The 13,639-nt window shown below is 33.4% G+C and overlaps 2 protein-coding genes across 2 annotated transcripts; one reads left to right on the top strand and one right to left on the bottom strand.

Annotated features, from left to right (window-relative positions):
- On the bottom strand, window positions 1,747-2,463 carry LOC104763166 (histone-lysine N-methyltransferase, H3 lysine-9 specific SUVH7-like). The gene has a single exon (XM_010486573.1). It carries the CDS (start codon window positions 2,461-2,463, stop codon window positions 1,747-1,749), a length of 717 nt encoding a protein of 238 aa, XP_010484875.1.
- On the top strand, window positions 9,955-12,759 carry LOC104760646 (putative pumilio homolog 13). The gene is made up of 5 exons (XM_019240244.1): window positions 9,955-10,878; window positions 11,003-11,174; window positions 11,722-11,894; window positions 11,968-12,217; window positions 12,315-12,759. Exons 1-5 carry the CDS (start codon window positions 9,998-10,000, stop codon window positions 12,414-12,416), a joined length of 1,578 nt encoding a protein of 525 aa, XP_019095789.1. The 5' UTR covers window positions 9,955-9,997; the 3' UTR covers window positions 12,417-12,759.

Genomic DNA, 13,639 nt, shown 5'->3' with positions numbered 1-13,639 from the left:
CCATTCCTACTAAACCTTGGACTGATCTATCAATGGATTTTGTGCTAGGACTGCCTATAACCAAGAGAGGTAGAGATTCTGTCTTTGTGGTTGTTGATAGATTTTCTAAGATGGCACACTTCATTCCATGTCACAAAATTGATGATGCTTTAAACGTTGCTGATTTGTTCTTTAGAGAAGTTGTTCGATTGCATGGCATGCCTAGAACTATTGTTTCTGATAGAGATTCTAAGTTCTTAAGCTATTTCTGAAAAACTTTGTGGTCTAAGTTAGGGACTAAATTTTTGTTTTCAACAACTTGTCATCCTCAAACTGATGGACAAACTGAAGTAGTGAATAGAACTTGGTCTACACTTTTGCGTGCTATCATTAAGAAGAACATCAAATCTTGGGAAGATTGTTTGCCTCATGTTGAGTTTGCACATAATCATTCGGTTCATTCTGCTACTAAGTATTCCCCTTTCCAAATTGTTAATGGTTTAACCCTTTAACACCTTTGGATCTAATTCCTTTACCTTTGAGTGAAAGAGTTAGTATGGATGGGAAAAAGAAATCTGAACTTGTCAAGCAGATTCATGAGAAAGCACGACTCAACGTTGAAGCAAGGACCAAGCAGTATGATAAGCAAGCAAACAAAGGAAAACGACAGCTGGTTTTCAAAGTGGGAGATCTAGTTTGGATACACTTGAGAAAGGAACGTTTCCCAGCTGAAAAAGAGTCTAAACTAATGCCAATGGTCGATGATCCATTCAAAGTGTTGACGAAAATCAGTGACAATGCTTACAAGCTTGATTTGTAAGGTAAGTACAAAGTGAGTTCTATTTTTAATTCTGATTTGGCTCCATTTGTTGCAGATGGTCCAGATTTGAGGACAAATCCTTTTGAAGAGGAGGGGCATGATATGATAATGGGAAGCAATGAGGATGATCAAGTGGAAGTTGAGCTTGTTCCTAAGGATATTATGCTTGTACCCGTTGGACCAATGACAAGGGCAAGGACCAAACAGCTTGTTGGAGCTGCTCAGTTGATATTTGAAGATATTTGGAGCAAAGAGAACATGGGAAATTGTATTGGGGATGATATCTATCAAGTCCAGCCCACTTTGAGTCTAATACAAGCCCAAGAAAGCCCAAAATAATCACTTTATTTTGTGGTCTAAGAAGAGTGACGAAAATAAGAGATACATGCACCAAAAGTCACTTTAGAGAAAGGAAACATGCACCAAGAGTTTGGTCTTCATTCAACTTAGTATCTTTAATGTTTTTAGTTTCAAGAATCAATACTTGGCTATATGACCAAGTTTTCTATCTCTTTATAAACACATGTAATCTCATTTGAGAAAAAATTTCAATCAAGAAGTCTTTTATCTTTTATTTGAGAGTGGTAAACTCCCTTTGTTCCTTTGGAACTTGTTCTTTCTCCTTGGTGGGTTACATCAAAGAATTTTCGGTATATCAAATGATTCCACATCACTTGTCGTTGCCATTCACTAGCTGAGGATTGAAGAGTCGTTACAAGAGAGTCTAGGGCACAAGGATTTTCGGGATTCGTCTAAAGCCTTGTCATCTGCCTTCGCGAAGCTTCTATCTAAAGTTCCACCGCCTTGCTTTGTTTGGTTTGTTTTAAGAGAGTTTGGGGCATAAGGATTTTCGAGTTTATCTCACGCCTGATCATCCAGCTTCGCGAGCCATCAGAGTTCTAGGATTATCAGTCTACCTACCTTAGAGCGTCGATTCCTTGGGAGAATCACATCAATGGCTGACCATGACAATTACGACATCCAAGTTCTTGGGGATCGATGTTTAAATCAAGCATCATTCTTGAGTGATCCTGAGATGTGATGTATTCATCTACATCATTAACCAGCGGCACTCGTAAATCCTCTTTTCCAAAAGAAAGATCTTGAAGTATAAAACCCTGCCTCGGGTCGTGCGTCCTCAATTCTTCAGCTAATTTCCAGTTTGCATAACCAGAACTAGATTGGTTTGGTTTCCTCACCATTTGAAACTTGAACTCTTTATGCCCGGTTTTTCCGATCACAGGATACGTCTCAGAAACTAGATAAAGACCATCGTAAATGTATACCTTACTAGTTTCATCATTGGGGTCGCCTCTGCCTCGGATGACTCTAACGTCATTTCCTATTCTTCTACTGGTATCTAGTGCAAGGTTTCCTCTGTCCATAGTTTGATCAAGAGGTAAACTGTTCTTATCCGCTCCACCATATCCAAAATAAATCAAGCATTCAAGATCTTCGGTTTCATCATCGTATTGTCCTGATGTAAGCACACTTGCTGCAAGAGGTTCTACTGTGCCATCATCAGTCGTCATATAATCAATGCCGCCAACCGTTTGTTTGTGAAGACCGACTAAGCACATTTCACCCCAGTAATAAAAAATATCACCTACTTGTACTCCAGAAACAAGACCAATCCTCCTTCTCATATTAGTTTGGACCCCCATAGTCCTACAATTAACTTTCGCTGTTGTAAGGATGTCTCTTTGGAGGTGTAGTTGGAAAAATCTCCGTCTTACCGCGTCCAACCGCTTCAAAACCAACTCAACTATCTTCTGGTTTCCGGTTTCCCTTTATGCTTTGGTTATCCCTGAATCAAGTTTCGGGGAGAGAGAACCTTTCTGTTTTTGGGATCTTCTGTTTTTGGCTTCTCCAACGGGGTCCTCAAGTTTTTGGAACCCTTTGGTCGACCACGTCCTTGTTTTTTTGGAGCAGTACTTGGACCATTACCATTGGAGTAGTTGTTGAAGTCATCAGATGGTCTAATGGTTCGTAGTGGTGTGACATCTAGAGGAAGAAGGCCGGAGTCCACTCACTATTAGTCCTCCGTAAAACTAAGATTTATGGGAACCTTCAAATAATAAACAACTATGTAGCACTCGATGATGCACTCAAGTTTTTTTTTTTTAATCACTCAAAGGTAAAATGTATTTGGAGACTCGATTCCGAGACTTGAAATTATTCTTATCAAACAACAAAAAAAAGAACGACTTGAGCTGATGTAAAAGGAGATGTTTAAAACTATTGTATGACGATATTCAAACCACATATTATAAGTCAATTGCATAATTCTATAGTGACGGCATCCCCTGGATTAAGAAGAACTCTTTAATCAAATTGGAGTCTTCACAAACAATGGGACAGAGAAAACATATATCGTGTAGAAATATCATACACATAAATATAAATATAATTTCATTATGACATCAACAAGAACAAAAAAAATAAAAATTAGAAAATTATCTTACTCTGATCTTTCCTCTCAACAAATTAATCAAATAAAATAAAACATAAAATAATCATAGCTTGAATATAAAATTAAAGTTATATATATATATATATAATCTTCAACAAAAATTGTATATAAAACAGTTAAATAGTGACACTGCAAATCAAATCAGCATAATATACATTTACAATCAAAGAAATGAGATAGATGGTTTACAAAAACAAGTAGCAAAGAAGGGATAACAGGAAACAAACGGAAAGGAGAAAGTTAAGAATGAAAAATGGTTGAAGTAGCATACATAAATTTTTGTTTGGATATGTGAAATTGTGGTAGATAGAAAGGTAATCCTCTATTTATAATCATATAATGATATGGATTAATAACCGTCAGATGAATCTCCACCGTAGACATCAAGATTTAGTCATTAAAAAGTCCTAAATTTTTTTCTATTCAATGTATTCAAGATTATCCATTAATCTTTTGACTAATTTTTGAAAAACATAATTAACATAAATGTGAAATATTATTATTTTCTATTTTACATAATATTTTCTACATACGTATGGTTTATTCAACTATTTTAAGAAAAAAAAAAGTTGAATTGGTTGAATCAACATGCACCCATAAATATTGAATCATACATTTTTAAATGTTTGGTCATTTAAATTTGAATATGACTTCAGAAGAGATTTTCATTTGAATATGAAATATTATCTTATAAAAACCTTTAATTACTATTCAGACAAAAATTTTATTTCGAACACAAATTTTAAAAAATATATGTATATATATATATATATCACATTATACTTAAACGTTATACTCTTTTAAAAATTCAAATCTGATAAAAATCATGAATTTATATTTAAACGTTATACTATTTTTCTTTCTCTTCTTCGTCAGATTCCTCACGTTCTTCCACTGAATAATTATTCAAAATATACTTTTTTAGACTACCACACAACTTGTTAACCAATCAAACTCCACTACCAAAATCATTGCCCCTTTTCTTGTTAAATTTGTGGAATTCATGAAAACCAACATAGTCACCAAATGCACTCAATTATTGATACTTTCACCGTATACTTACTCAGTTTTAGATTCGTACATATTGAAACTTCTCAAATCAAAATCTTTTATACTACAAAATTGTAAATTCTTAAACCAAAATCTTTAATACTACAAAATTATAAATTACTTGGAAAGAAAGTAATATGAACAAATGTATAGCTAAAATTGTGTGCTTGTCGTCGATTCTACTTTCTTAGACCCAGAAATACTGAAAGAATATCAAATCATCTATAAAGTCATACACAAAAACATGTATTAAGGCTCATAAGATATAAAAAGGGAGATAAATAAGATATTTTCAAGATATTTGAAGATTTAATATATAATATTTACTAATACTTAAACTTTTAAATTTTTAGTAGAGTTTAAATATTTATAATATTTTACACTTTAGATGTAGTTTAAATATTTATAACATTTTTATTTTTTAGAGTTAAATATTAATTATACTTCAACTTTTGATAATATTTTAAACTTTCTATGGAAGTATTTATAGAATTTTTAAAGCTTTCTAGGAGTGTAGATTTGTCGGTTTAGAGTCATAAACTTCTTTGGCAAAGGTGAGTGCAGGACCATGGCTTATCTAAGCTCGAGATTTCTCTATTTTCGTGTTTATGTGTTATATAGATGATTGGTTGGCTTGTTTGAGCGTTTTTGTGTTACTTGGGGCTTTGTGAGTCTTCTCTGTGGCTGTGAATCGTGTTTTGATGGTTTAGGAACGAAGATCTGGCAAAGAGCTTCGGGGAAGACGAAGCTCGACATGTGCGTCGATCGATGCACTTTGTGTGTCGGTTTAGGCAACGCGAGGACGACGCGATTTGACCTAAGAGCATCGGTTGATGCCATGTGGAGGTGTCGATCGATGCAATTAGGGATTTTGTGTAATCTCGAGCATGCAACGGTCGATACAATGTTGGTCTAGGTCAATGCGGGTGAGTATTGCATCGGTCGATGCAATCCCTAGTTGGTGTCGGTCGATGCAGTTGTCCTGGTTTGTTTGTTGATAATTATTTTTTGGTTAGATTTACCTCAATTGCTTGTGTGTATAGCCCAATAGACGGGAGGATTGCCTCAGTGAGTGTTTATAATAATACTCACGCATCTCATATTTGTTGTGGTGAAGGTAAAGGTAAAGTGTGATCGTGGAATTCAGGCGATGAAGAGGAGGATGTTCTAGTGGCTCGTTGTTGTGTTGTCTGACTTATGTTAGGTTGCTAGAGTTGAGTAATTAGAATACTGCTAGGTTGATGGTTTGATGTTTTATGACTCTATTGGATTGAATCATTGATTGTTGGTCTATTATTTTATTGGTTATTAGTTTAATGGTATCTTTTGGTTATTTTCGCTATTTGGTGTGATTGTGGTTAGGTGGCTAGTGAGTTTGAGACCACTAGTTAAATAGTATTACATATTAAAAAAAAATGGATTTGGTCGTTTCTTCCTTTTATACAGCAGACACATAATAAAACATTTAATGTGGATAAAAGGAAAAAATCAAAGTGCAAAATGACAAATAGCTAAAAGATAAATTTTGTGGATAATAATTATTGTCTATCAAATTTAATAAAAAAAAATCAAATTTATGTTTGTCAATACAACTTGGGAGAGACTTGTCTCATATGTAAGAGTATTAAAGTTATCCATCGAAAATTTCAATGTTGTCGACCAAAAATTTCATTGTTGTGGATTTCTATATTGGTGGGCAAGATTTTTTTTTCTGCTAGAATTGTTTATATACATAGGATGTAAACTTGTCCACCACTAAAAAAACGGTCAATCGATTTCGGTGGGAGAAACATGTCTATGAATAAATAATAGATATTTGTCTATCAAAGTATAACACCTTGTCTACCGCGCGTTATATACATGAATAAGATAATAGACAATTTCAACACTCCAAAATTTAAGAAAATAATAAATAATTTTAACATAATTATTCCCAACAATTTATTTACTAGGGAGAACTCATATAACTTATTTAATTTGTAAGAGTATGAAAGTTGTCCACCGAAAATTTTAATGTTGTCTAGCAAAAACTTCAATATTGTGCATTTTCATATGCGTGGACTAAATTTATTTTTTTCTACAATTGTCTATATATATAGTGTAAACTTGTTTACCTTAATATTTAAAATTCCAGAGAAATTAACGAAGTTGTAATAAAAAACAAAGGTGAAGAAGTAGAGAAAGAAAAGAAAAGTGAAAAAAACAAAAAGTGTCAGAGAATTAAGAAAGAAAAAGACAAATGTGAGATGAGAGAGAAAGAGAATGAATAAAATAACAAATGTTTTTGGCTAAGGATATTATAGTCATTTTATTTAATACTTATGGTATTTTAGAAAAGAGTTTTGAGATGTGGTATTTTAGAAACTATAGTGATAAAGATGTGGTAGAATTGTTAGATTACTCAAAGTAAAATACATCAAATTGCAGCTCACAACTCTGAGGGCATTATCTTCTTCTTAAGTAGCCCTCGTGGTAGAGGAAAAAAATAGTTTTAACATGTGGTAAAATTGAAAAGTTTGTTAGCAAATGTAGTACTTTTGGCTAAATTCCATTTCTTTATTTGTGAAAATATATTAGATTTTATATTATTTTATTTGACATTAAAGATTCTAAATATAGATTTAGATATATACAAAAAATTAGGATGGATACTATGATGTAATTATCATTAAAAAAAAAGTAATGATTGAAATGATGAGAGAATATACATCAAGACTTTGATGGTATGAATCCTTTAAAATTAAACAACAAGTTTGGAGGGTTATTGGTTTGATACTTTGATCCATTTTGCTGAATATCTCTATCTTTTCTCGGAATCGATGTTTTAAGTATTTTATCCTTTATAGATTTTGACGATGAACTTAAAGACTGATATCCAATTTAAAATCGAACCGATTCACTCATCTATCCTGGTTTGGTCTATAAAATATATTTTTAATCCTTTTTATTGTTAACAAAAATTATAAAAATATAGAAATAATTAAAATTACTAAGAATAAATTAAAAATAATTAGGTGGAATTAAACATCATAATTTAAAATTAAGATATTTTAAAAAAACCTAAACTCGTAACCCAAAAAATCTTATCTTATTTTCTCTCTTCCAAGCTCTACCACCTCCTTTCTTCCTCTTCTTTTGTGAATTTTCTTTATTTCTTATCATAGTTTTCTTCTTTTTTAATATTTGATTATTTTAATTTTCTCGTCATTTCTATTCCAAGTTCAAAACATTGTTTAACATTCATGAAACGAATCAACCAAAAAAATCCAGGAAATATAATTGTGTAAATCTTTCACAAATAAATATAGAGTTTCAGAGGGTTAGTGGTTTGATCAATTTTACCAAATTTTTCTATGTTTATTGGTGTTTAGGTATCATATCTTCCATAAATTATGAAAATGAACCTAAAAACTGATATCCGATTTCCAGTTCAATCATCTACTCAGGTTTGGTTTACAAAAGACGGTTTTCAAGTAATATTAGATTTTATTTTCTTTAATTTTTTATGTGAAAATAGTAGATTATATATATATATATTATGATAAAATATTTTAGGTGTAGGTTTAGGTATATTTATGAAAGATATGATAGATTCTATTATGTAATTTTTGTAAAAATAAAATATATAGTTTAATGATTGAAATTGTGAAATTTACATGGGACACATAAATTAAAAATAATTGAGTGGAATTAAATATTTTCATAAAAAATTAAGATATTTTAAAGGAAACCCTAGACTCTTAATCCCAACAATATTCTCATTTCTCTCTTTTACAAGCGCCACCACCTTTCTTTTTCCTCTTTTCTTTCGTTTTTTTTTGTGGTTTTCTTTTATTTCTCATCATTATATTTTTTCTTCTATAATATTGATTATTTTAATCTTCAGATTAATCTGGTTTTCTTACATACATAGGTGAAAACGCTGATGTGGGCAATAAAGCGTATAATTGTGGCAAACAAGCTATAAGTTTTATTTACAAACTACTCTGATTTGATGAAAACTGTGTCTTTTTCTGCTGAGTGGCCAAGTTTTTCAACATAACTCAAAGAGATGCAGAGAGATAAGGGAGAATTCTTTACCTTTTCTTTACTTTTATTACTTTGTAAAGCTAATATCAAAGTAGATAATTTGACACGTAAAATACGTATTGAACCGCTGTTGAATTTATATAAAAACAATGTTTTTTAAAATTGACTCGTTTGAGCTAATTTTATAAAGCTGTTGACAAAAAAGTGATTATTTTATTCTTCTCCTCATCTCTATTTTGAGTTCAAAACATTGTTTAAGCATTCATAAAAAAATCATCAAAAAGAAAAAAATTGGAAAAATAATGGTTTGAAACTTTTACAAATAAACACCACGTTTGGAGTGTTGTTAGTTAGATCCATTTTGCAGAATTTCTTTGTTTCTACTGAAGTTTTAGGTATTTTCTCTTCTATAAATTTTGACGATAAATTTAAAGACTAATACCCGATTTACAATTCAACCGGTTCACTCTACTTTCCCGGTTTGGTTTATAAAATGTTGTTTTTAATATCTTTTATAATCAACAAAAATTATAAAAATATAGGAACAGTTATAATTGCTAAGCATAATTTTAAAATAATTAGGTGGAACTAAATATTTTAATAAAAAATAAGATTTTTTAAAGAAACCCCTAGACTCGTAATTCTAAAAAACTTATTTTTCTTCCGTCCGCCACCTCCCTTGTATGATTTTTCTTTATTTCTCATCATTTATTTTTTCTTCTTTAATATTTGATAATTTTATTCTTCTCGTCGTCTTTATTCCAAGTTCAAAACATTGTTTATCATTCATCGAATAAATCAGCAAAAAAAAATCAAAAAAGATAATGGTCTAAATTTTTCACAAATAAATGTATAGTTATTGAGGGTTGGTGGTTCGATCAATTTCACCGAATTTCTCTATTGTTACTGTTGTTTTAGATATCTTTTATTCTACATATTCTAACGGTGAACCTAAAACTGATATTCGATTTGCAATTGAATCGATTCAATCATCAAATCAGGTTTGGTTTACACAGTATGGTTAATTTTCAAGTAATAATATATTATATTATATGATATTTTATTTTTGTGAAAATATATTAGATTTTATATTTATTTATTTGATTTTAAAGATTCTAAGTGTAGATTTAGATAGATACAAAAGATTACAATAGATATTCTGATGTAATTATCCTACAAATAAAAAAAATGATTGAAATTGTGAGAAAAAAATATATCAAGACTTTGACCTGGAATATATTTTTCCTTGACTATTTAATGTGCATGGGAAAGAAGAATTTAAGAAGACGGAGAACAAGCAACTGAAAGCTAAAGGTGAAAGAGAGATTTCTCAAAAAACGTATTCAATCTCTCTTTTCCTTAAGTTTTTCTTTTCTTTTTTACTTTTTTTCTTCTCTGCAATTAAGTTTACCGTAATCACGTCTTCCTCCATTAATCCCTAAATCCTCTTAAGTATCTCACCTTCCTTTTTTTCCCTTCGTATTAATTTTTTTTTACAGATAAAAAAAGTACTATTTCTTAGTTTTATTCCTAATATATATATATATATATATATATATATATATATTTTCTCTTTTCTCTCTCTCTTTTTTTTTTTTTTAATTTGCATAGATTTTTTCAGCTTCCTTGGAGAGTCATAGGTCATCATGGACAAGAAGTTTCGTGTCAACACTAACGGCGAACGCGACATCTGGTCAACGGCGGAGGAGACTCCGGAAACGGCAACGTTTAGGCGAGGTGGGTCTCAGTCACAACCACCACAGATGCAGCAGCAGCCGTCGTCTCAGTTTCATCAACAGGAGAGTTCTCACCAGAGGGTTTCTAATGGTTTCTTGAATGATCTGCAAACCCTAGAATCCTCTTTTGGTGGCCTCTCTTTCTCTGATTCAACTGTTCGTCAGAACGGTCAACCGATGCCCCCTAATCGGTACAATCAGGTGATCAACGGCGGCGGTAGTGGCGTTGTTGGTGGTGGTGGTAATGGGTATCTGAGTGCTGGTTACTACCAGCGTGAAGGGATGCAGAGGTTTAATCAGATGCAGCAGAGACTGTCTGTTGAGAACGATTGTTCTAATCGATCGTCGTATGATACTTATGGGTTGCTTAACAATGGTATCATGAATGGAGTTTCTTATTCTTCAAGAAACCATGTCTCAGATCAGAACCCTTGGGATTACAGTAATGGTTTTGGGACTGGAATGAACAATTCTTGGATGGGTTATGGTTATAAACATGATCAGGCGTTGGCTATGGCGAACTGGAGGGAGCCGCCATCGATACTTTCGATGGCTAAAGATAAAGATTTGAGAGACCATCTGCTGATGCTTCTCTTGGGTCCTCAGGAGAGCGTTGATGTGATCTACAACGCTCTCTTTCCTCATCTCTTTGACTTGATGGTGGATTCTCATGCTAATGATGTCGTTAGGAGGCTTATGGACAAATGCAGCCCCGAACAGCTCATTCAGATTCTTGATATGGTTACTCAGTCCCAGTCTCAGTTTGTTAACCTATGCTTTGATCCACTCGGGTACACACTTCTGAATCTTTTTTTTGACCTTTGATATATGATTAATGCATTGTTTAGGGTGAACCTTTGTTTTTGTGATTGCTATAGTTTGTAACTAGTAATGTCTTTGTTTTGGAGATATCAGAACCAAGGCAATGCAATCGCTGGTGATTAATATAAGACTTCGTTGTGGGGAGGATCAAATTTTGCGCTTCCTGGGAGCTATAACCACGGTTGCACTTCCGTTGACAAGGAGCAGCAATGCTAAAGAAGTGATTCTGGAATGCTTTTGCCAGTTTACTTTCCTGCAGTGTAGGGTAAGCATCTCATTCGCAGTACGTAGTCTGCTTCAGTCTTGGAAGTATATTATGTTAGAGATGGTTGGTCCTTTGGTATGTGAATGTGAATGGATACTTCAAAATTTAAGTTGGTTAGTTATGAACCTTCTGTGGATAAACTTGAAATCTATTCATCTGATGAATCTTTGTTTCTGGTTGATCATAGAGTTGTTTAGTACTTTTGCTTACTAAGATGAGCCCTTCTTTATCAAGCTTCAAGTCACTTTCTTATACCATATAGTTGAAGAGAATCCACTGTAGCAGCTCAAGTAGATTAGTCGATTTGCTTGTTGTCGGTTAAATTTTGCAATGTCTGTTTTATTCAGGTTCAAGATTTGTTATAGAAGTCATGACTGAAACGTATCCTAGAATCTGCAGTATTGTCTAACCTTAGTAACTTTATTTCTTGTGGTACAAGTAAAATGAGCCATGGTAGACCCTGGATCATATTTTCCTATGCTAAGTATTCTTGAGGAAATTGACACTTTTTCTTCTCCATCTGTGTTTTGTCTTTTATCCTTCGCAGCATCTTGTTGAAGTTGTAGCTGGACATTGTTACCAGATAGCGATTGATCAACACGGCTGCTGCCTGATTCAGCAATGTTTTAGCAATAAACGTCCGATGCCTTTTCAAATAAGGCAGCGTTTTATTAACGAGATAATCACTCATGCGTTGAAACTCTGCTTGAACTGCTACGGGTAAGCATTAGATGATGAATGATACACAAATCTTCGTTAGTGTTTATTACTCACAAGTATGTTTTCCTTTCAGAAACTACGTGGTACAGTATGTCGTGGAGCTGGAAAACCAACAGGTGACAGAAGCGCTCGTGGTACAGCTGTTAGGGAGCTATGCATACCTCGCCCGTAACAAATATGGAAGTCATGCTGTCCAGAAGTTGCTGCAGCTAAAGAGTATCAACACTAGGTTGATCGTAAATGACTTGGTTCAAGAGATTGATACACTTCTTCTCGACCCGTTTGGGAACTATGTCATTCAAACCGCATGGTTTGTCTCTAAGGTAAAGGCCGCGTGTGCTTATACGTTTGTCTAAAACATTGGTCTCTGCTTAGAGGGTTGGCGAAGATAATGAGGAATCTTGTTTGGTGTGTTTGCAGGATGATGTGCGCCAAATGTTGAGGTGGCATATTGAGCGTAATATTCGGTTGATGAGGTGTAACAAGTTTGGGAACAAGATTCTGGAGAGGCTCAATATCTAGAGGAGAGAGGAGGAGCCCCATTGGTAGAAAAGAGAAACAATGTTGTTTGGTGTTTGTTAGTTGGCTTTGGTGTTGTTAGCTTTCTCTGTTTTGATTGATTCAGATTTTGTGTTGTTGCTGGTTACTAGTATTTGATTAGCCGTTGTTGATGTTTTCTAGGTGAGAGTGTTCTCTGTGGGTGTTTTCTTTTACTTTAACGTTTTGTTAAATCATAGGATAATTGTTAGACACAGCACCAAAAAACACACACCATGTCTTGTCTGTTTGAGATTTATGTGTGTTTTGTGTTGTGTTCTGAACTTTTTCTCTATGTAAAACTCTGAACTATTCTTTATTTTAGAGTCGTGATGTTTGTTGTCTTTTTTCTTCTTCTTTTCCATTATTGCTTACTTTGGTCAAAGCTCTTTGACTATCTCTGTTTCTGCTTGGTCCTAATTAGAGTGATACGTACTTTATATGTTCTGATGAAATTTTTAATTTCTATTCCAATGATTGAGCATTTTTTCTTTTTTGGAATATAAAACTTGGTTCAAATTGGAGTCATCCGTGGGCTTTTTATTAACATCATAATAAATATTGTGGGTTTTTTTCGTAAAATACAATGAGGCTGCTTTTGCTCTTTTATTATTTAGTGCTATAAATGTCAACTCTATAAAGAAAAAAAGTGATTATTGAGCTTTTACAAAAAACCGGACTGGTCGGCTGAACCGGTTGAACCATGAATCGGATACCAGTTTGCTTTGGTTGGCCAAAAAAACCCATGAAAAAACAAAACCTTAAAAGCGAATCACATTATTGTGGACCTTGTTGGTATATTGTAATTTACAGTCCAACCTTCATGTCCTGTGAACCTCTAACGTAAATGTGACAGCAGTGTGGTGGTCAATGTGAGTGTGGAGTGAAGAGGATGGTTTATCCATTTGGAATCCTCAAAATGAACGACATCAGTGCGGAAGTTAAGGAGAAGGGCACTTAGAATTGAGGCCCATTTGGAGAGGAGAACCCTTAACCCTTTACCTGCTTGTTCGCGTTTGGGCTCTCTCCCATATCATGACATGACTGACAACAATGAGGTTTCACAAAGGTTGCATATAAAAGTTCATTGATATGATTAAGGCGTCCTGTCCTGTGATAAACCAACACAAATTTGGTTTTGTATTGTAGTAAGTAAGATTTGTTGTAGTCATTAACTCGCTCTAAAGCAGGTAAAGGAGTTGTGATCG

The sequence above is a fragment of the Camelina sativa genome, chromosome 18, assembly GCF_000633955.1.
Source record: "Camelina sativa cultivar DH55 chromosome 18, Cs, whole genome shotgun sequence".
Taxonomy (NCBI): domain Eukaryota; kingdom Viridiplantae; phylum Streptophyta; class Magnoliopsida; order Brassicales; family Brassicaceae; genus Camelina; species Camelina sativa.
Note: the sequence above shows the minus strand (reverse complement) of the source record. Positions and strands in the feature narration are given on the sequence as shown.